The sequence below is a fragment of the Myotis brandtii genome, unplaced genomic scaffold (genome assembly GCF_000412655.1).
Source record: "Myotis brandtii unplaced genomic scaffold, ASM41265v1 scaffold530, whole genome shotgun sequence".
Lineage (NCBI taxonomy): Eukaryota > Metazoa > Chordata > Mammalia > Chiroptera > Vespertilionidae > Myotis > Myotis brandtii.
The window spans coordinates 162,254-169,292 of record NW_005369943.1 but is presented as its reverse complement, the minus strand read 5'-3'; the positions used below and the strand labels follow the sequence as shown (position 1 = coordinate 169,292).

Sequence of the window (7,039 nt, the reverse complement as noted above, 5' to 3'; positions counted from 1 at the left end):
GAGCACACTGACCACCAGGGGGCATCTCCTGCATTGAGCGTCTGCCCCCTGGTGGTCAGTGTGTGTCATAGTGACCAGTCATTCCCAGTCATTCTGCTGTTAGGGTCAATTTGCATATTACCCTTTTATTATATACGATAGTCGCCATGCTATACATTATATCCCCAGGAATTTGTACCTTTTGACTACTTGTACCCATTTCACCCAGCCCACACTCCTCCCTCCCCCTGCCAATAATCAATCTATATTATATTAAGTTTAGTTTAGTTTTGTTTTTTAAAATTCTACCTATAAGTGAGAGCATACATTATTTATCTTTCTCTGCCTGACTTCATTTGTATGTTTTTACCCAGAAAGCTACATAACGATAGTTATGACTTTGGGGAGATTATTCTGGCCATACTTTGTATTTAATTAGCCTGACTGAGGGATGCACATTTAGATGTCATTAAAATAGTTCAGACAGCAACAGGAAAGAAGGAGTGAGAAAAAAGACAACAACAAGAAATGTTGTGGAGATAGAATCATCATCATATGGACTAGAAAATAGATAATGGCATGTGGAGGGCAGCATATTTGAACAAGGGAGTAAGGGCCAGGCATTGACTAGCAATATCCCTTTCAATGTCTGTCTTCTCTAGAAGACCATGAGTGACACGCAGACAAGAAATTTTTTGTTTGTTTGTTTGTTTGTTTATTGCTGTAGCCCTAGTTGGGGTTGATCTACAGTTGGAGCCCAGTAATTATCTGTTGAATGAATGAAGAGGGAAGAGCTGGTTTGAGGTAGAATGTGATGACTCCATTTTGGGATTTGTTGAAGGAAGTTTGGGAGGCCAAAAGGATACGCAGCAAACAATCCAAAAGGAAGCTGAGCGTAGGGCCTGGTCTTTAGGACTAAAAGTATTGATAAGGAGTCATCTGAATAAAATTGATAACCAAAGCCTTGAACATGGAATTCAAAGTAGGGATGAAAATGATGTATTTGAAAGGACTTTTCTTTTTATTAAATTTATCTTTATTGTTGAAAGCATTACAGATGCCACCCTTTTTCCCCCATTGACCCCCTCCAACCCACACCCATCCTGGAAGGACTTTTCAAGGGCAGAAAGAAGAATCAACCTCTGAAAACTGTTGCCAGAGAATCTAATTCCTCCCTAGCTCTTGGGAGTGGGGTTAGCACTTAAATAAGAATTTTCAGAAGCCCCCACGGGAGAATGAGATGTGGTAAACGGCTTTGTTTGCATGGATTCACATGCCTCAGGTTTTAAAGTCCCATCCCCCTTAACCAAGTCCTGAAAGAGGGGCAGCTGTGGGTTCAGCAAAGCCAAAAGCAAGCCGTGTGCAGAGCTTCCGTTCCATGTTGCAGCTGAGTACAGTTCAGCATCCAAGCTAATTGAAGTCCATGAGTTCACTGTGTGGAGTCCCACGTGGCCCTGAGTCACGTGGGTGAAGGGGAGCGCAACCCCCTGCAGCAGGAGTCAGGGGCCCAGGCAAGCACTCAAGAGAAGAGTATGCTCCTTTGTCTAGACCAGGGGTGGGCAAACTTTCTGACTCGAGGGCCACAATGGGTTCTTAAACTGGACCGGAGGGCCGGAACAAAAGCATGGATGGAGTGTTTGTGTGAACTAATATAAATTCAAAGTAAACATCATTACATAAAAGGGTACGGTCTTTTTTTTTTTTAGTTTTATTCATTTCAAACGGGCGGATCCGGCCCGCGGGCAGTAGTTTGCCCACAGCTGCTCTAGAAGTTTAAATATTCAGGTTTCAGGCACTTGCAGTGGCCACACCCATCCCGGCCACTCATTTGTTTCCAGGTGTGACTGGGAGACAGGTAGGCACCTTTCTATGTTACTCAGATCTTACTGGGCATGTGTCTAAACTGCCTTTGTCCAGCCCCTTCCCCCATCAATCAGTAGGAAACAGACTTGAAGGGTGTTAAACTGTAGCTTTTTGCCAAAGCTGTATAAATGGCATGCCTATATTATCTAGTCTCCCCTTTACTCCTTTCCTGTTAAATAATAACCAAGTTATTACGACGGTGCCAATACCACACACACACGATATAGTTTACAGAAGGACCCTAAATCACTAAGGCATTTCTTTCTTTCCCGTTAACAGCTTGCTGAGATATGATTTATATACAATTTACTCACTGTCAGTATACTGTTCCTCGATTTTTAGTAAATACACACAATTGTATAAAAGCAATCTATTTTAGAATGCTTTTACACTGAAGAATTTTAAATTGACACCAGGGAGAATATATTTAGAAAGACCAATGATTTCTTAGCAAAATGATGATAAATAAAAGAAAAAAACCCACCTCTATCATTTTAAACTTAGAGTTTCTAGGAACAAATGCTCTGGACGAAAACTGCCTGCAAAAATGAAAATAATTCTTTTTGCAAAATAAATGAAATATATATATATACTGGTTATTTATTGTGGTATTGCTTGTATTAGCAAAAGATTGAGAGCAAACCTAATCAGCTGAGGGTAAATAGAATGTGGCACTTCTACTGAAGGAAGTTCCATGGAGCTGAAAACAGAGCAAGGACGCCCTTAAGTGACACGTGAGGAAAAATCACTGGGACAAATGGGAGAGGCACATATTGAGTGGAAAATCACTCTTATTTTCATAAAGAAACAATGAAAGAATATAAAAGAAATTAATAAAACAAATTAATAAAAAATATGGTAGTTGGTAACAGCAAAATAAGATGGATAGGGGCAAGAGTGGAAGTTACTCTTCATTGGATATCGTTTTCTGTTATTTTGAATTTTTGAGCTATATGAATCTATTGCCTTCTAAAAAAATTAATGTTTTAATATAGTAAATTAAGTTGAACATATTTGTGGGCCTCTCTCTATTCTACAGATTTGGCTGGAAAAACAGAACTGGAACAATGTCAAGTTGATGCTATCGTGGACACATTGGATGATTTCATGTCACGGTTTCCTTGGGCCGAGAAAAAACAAGATATAAAAGTAATGTGATCAGTTTGCTATTACTGTTATTAATCAGATCCACTTTGTCAAACACATTGTTAGGTGCGTTTTTAAGTCCCTTTTTTAAACAGAGTTAGACAAACCTATAGTTTAAAAATGACAAATTATATTAAAAAGTTTAAAACAAAGTACAGTGATTCTCTGCCTTACCCTTTTCACAATAACCCCTAAGATACAACCCTCTTTTTAGTGCTTTTAGCTGTTGCTTTAGGATTTTCACTTCTCCATATATCAATAGTATATATAAAAATGGCTTACTTTGATTGACTCATTTTAGATCCTATGGACATCTTTGTATAGTAATAAGAATTTAACTCTTAGCCCAGCCAGCGTGCTCAGTGGTTGAGTGTCAACCTATGAACCATGGGGTCACCGTTCAATTCCAGGTCAGGTCACATGCCTGGGTTGCAGGCTTGAGCTCCAGTGTGGGGTGTGCCGGAGGCAGCTGATCAGTGATTGATTCTCTTTCATCATTGATGTTTCTATCTCTCTCTCCCTCTCCTTTCCTCTCTGAAATCAATAAAAATACAGATTTTTTAAAAAATAATTTAACTCTTACAGTCATCCTCTCTGCTTCTTGTAAACTCCCAATATAATAAAAATTTTTGTTAATCAGTATTTGGTGACTACATTAGTATCCCCATGCAAACATTATACAAAACTGTGCGTTGTGGTATAGTTTTTTGAAAAATATTTTTATTGATTTCAGGGAGGAAGGGAGAGGAGAGAGAGATAGAAACATCAATGATGAAAGAGAATCATAGATTGGCCACCTCCTGCACGCCCCCTACTGGGGACTGAGTCCACAACCTGGGAATGTGCCCTGACCGGTCATTGAACAGTGACCTCCTGGTTCATAAGTCGACGCTCAACCACTGAGCCATGCTGGCCGGGCCATAGTACACTTCGATAATATTTCCTTTCTCACTTTTCCTCTTCAAAGTTAGTAATTGTCTTTTTGCATTTGCTTCATTCTTGTCAAACCTTCCCACACTATCCTATAACCTACTAGTACAGTTTTCCACAGCGTCGATGATATGATAATCCACGTTCCCATTATTTTCTCGTCGCTATCTGGCCAGAGCCTCCCATGGTCCTCTGTAGAGCTGACTAGGTTTCCCGCACAGCTGTCGGACTTCCCTTCACTGCCACCCAGGGCTGTTTTCCTTTTGAGTTGGGGTCTGTCTCTTGGATGCCATCCTCTGTCTTTATTTCCTCCTTTGTTTATTTGGGGCACATACTCCAGTTCCAAAAATGAAAATGAAGTCTTGGTGACAGGAGATATGGCAGCAGACAGTATAGATACGTCCCTCTTTTGTGTCTCTGGTTTGGTTGCCCTAGACACCCAGTGCACAGTTGTCCCATCCTGAGCTCTTTATCATCTTGGATGCTTCATTCAATGCTTTTCTGGGCCCATTCTCCTGGTTTCTGTCCTTGTTTTTGTGGAGCAATCCTCTAATACAGTGGTTCTCAACCTTCCTAATGCCACGACCCTTTAATACAGTTCCTCATGTTGTGGTGACCCCCAACCATAAAATTATTTTCGTTGCCACTTCATAACTGTAATTTTGCTACTGTTATGAATCGTAAATATCTGATATGCAGGATGTATTTTCATTGTTACAAATTGAACATAATTAAAGCATAGTGATTAATCACAAAAACAGTATGTAATTATATATGTGTTTTCCGATGGTCTTAGGCGACCCCTGTGAAAGGGTCATTCGACCCCCAAAGGGGTCGCGACCCACAGGTTGGAGACCCACAGGTTGAGAACCGCTGCTCTAATAGCTTATTGAGCATAGAAAAAAGTTTGGGGCCTTATTTGTCTAAAAATATTTTTATTTAATCTTGATACTTGATTCAAAATTTGGCTGGATATAGAATTCTGTGTTGAAAGTAATTTTTCTTTAGTATTTGAAAAACATTTATCTATGGCAGTGATGGCGAACCTATGACACGCATGTCAGAGGTGACACACGAACTCATTTTTTTGGTTGATTTTTCTTTGTTAAATGGCATTTAAATATATAAAATAAATATAAAAAATATGTCTTTGTTTTACTATGGTTGCAAATATCAAAAAATTTCTATATGTGACACGGCACCAGAGTTAAGTTAGGGTTTTTCAAAATGCTGACACGCCGAGCTCAAAAGGTTCGCCATCACTGATATGGTGTCCTAGCTGTTGAGAAGTTTGAATCCAATCTAATTACCGACCGTTTCTATGTGACTTTTTTTCTCTAAAGCTTTTTGTTCCACATGACAAAGACCCCACTGATTGGCAGTCTGTCAGCTTATGGGCTTGCCCTTATCTGTATTTCTATTTGGTACCCTTCTGTGGCCACGTCACAGAGGAAAATGTTCTTTGAGTGTTTACGGTAAGGGTATCTTTTGTATGAGAATAACAGTGCTCTTACCACCTACCTCAAAAAATTTTTTCACAGGATGCTATTCAAGCTCATGAATAAATTATATGAAGGGAGAACGTGTTTCAGGAATATTGCAAATAGCTACAGACTGTCTGATTTATAAGCAGAACCTGGCTAGTATACAATGAAAACTGCATAGGTCTTTTGTATTTCATCCCCTAGTCTCCTAGTGGGTTGTACTGCTGCCACCTTGTGGTCAGATAAAATTTTCAACAGCAGAATATTGCAGTAAAGATGGATGATGAAAATAGTTCTCTTATTCCATGTGCTTTAAAAATCTATCAAATAAACATAATCATAAATGTTTTAGCACTGGTTGCTGGTAATTCAATTTATAATTTTAAAATTAATTTAAATTTAATTTGAAAGACAAAATATGTATCTAGACATTGGTCACCCTGATAATCCTTGCTTGATCCTACCACTAGCATTTCTTTGGTTATGCAGTGTATGTGTCCATTTCCTCATCTGGAGAACAGGGGCAGGGGCTGGATCGAGGACGAGCAGGAGTGAAGGAATGCTGTGGCCCATTTCCAATACTAAATGGTTTTGGTAGTGTGGATTTAAAAATAATGCTTTGGAGAAATACACAATCCTCTCTAATTCCTCTAAAAGCCATTTGATAGAATACTATAGCAATGACTTCTCAGGGTGAAGACACACTGCCTTATAACTCCCTGGAGGAGGCAGTAGGACATTACAGAGTCCACCAAATGTAAGAGTGGCTATCTAGGGTCTATTAGAAAATGCATTTTAAAAAGTGCACACCTGGGAAAGTGCACATCTAGAATGTGTGATCAAAGTTCATCTTCTTTATGTTATTTTGGTGAGTATTATTTAAAATAACTTCAAAAAATACTAATGATTATGCTGTTTGGTTATTCATTAGACTAAGATGACCAAACGCATAAAGAGAACCTGGGCTAAAGGAGAAGTCAATAGCACAGGGATAAGATTTTTATTTGGCACTGCATACACACAAGCATTGATATACCTTACTTGTGGACATGCACAATAGAGAAAGTAACAAAATTACCCAGGTGAGATTCAGGAGTTTTAGGAAAGCTGTCCAGCAGTTACATCCCACTCTGTTCAACTCCCCCCGGTTTCTAGCTATTCACCTTCCCAACTGATGCTGAGTTGTGCTGAGCTACAGGAAGTGCCTGCCACATAGCTCTGGGCCCATTGTGTCAGCTCAGAAATTCTGTAAGGGGCCCTAGCTGGTTTGGCTGAGTGGCTAGAGCATTGGTCTATGGACTGAAAGGTCCCAGGTTCAATTCTGGACAAGGGCACACGCCCAGGTTGCAGGTTCAATCCCCAGTACAGGGTGTGCAGGAGGCAGCCGGTCAATGATTTTTACTCATCATTGATATTTCTATCTCTCTTTCCCTCTCCCTTCCTCTCTGAAATCAATAAAAATATATTAAAAAAAGAAATTCAGTAAGGGGCAGAAGAACTCACACTCTTTTATTTAAAACTATGGATATATTAATCACAGAGAGAGAACCTTATGTACCAAAGTGGTATAGACCAGTAAAGAATATGTAATCAAAATAATGATAAGATATCCACCTTTAATTTGTAAAATCTGATAT

General features: G+C 39.3%; 1 protein-coding gene across 3 annotated transcripts in view; it reads left to right on the top strand.

Moving 5' to 3' along the window:
- The window catches only part of HPGDS (hematopoietic prostaglandin D synthase), a 43,986-nt gene that overhangs the window by 24,302 nt on the left and 12,645 nt on the right, over positions 1-7,039 (top strand). For all 3 annotated transcript variants that reach the window (XM_005877780.2, XM_014549011.1, XM_014549012.1), the window contains one exon: positions 2,882-2,991. In XM_005877780.2, the coding sequence (XP_005877842.1) occupies positions 2,882-2,991 (110 nt within the window). The remainder of the gene's footprint in view (positions 1-2,881; positions 2,992-7,039) is intronic.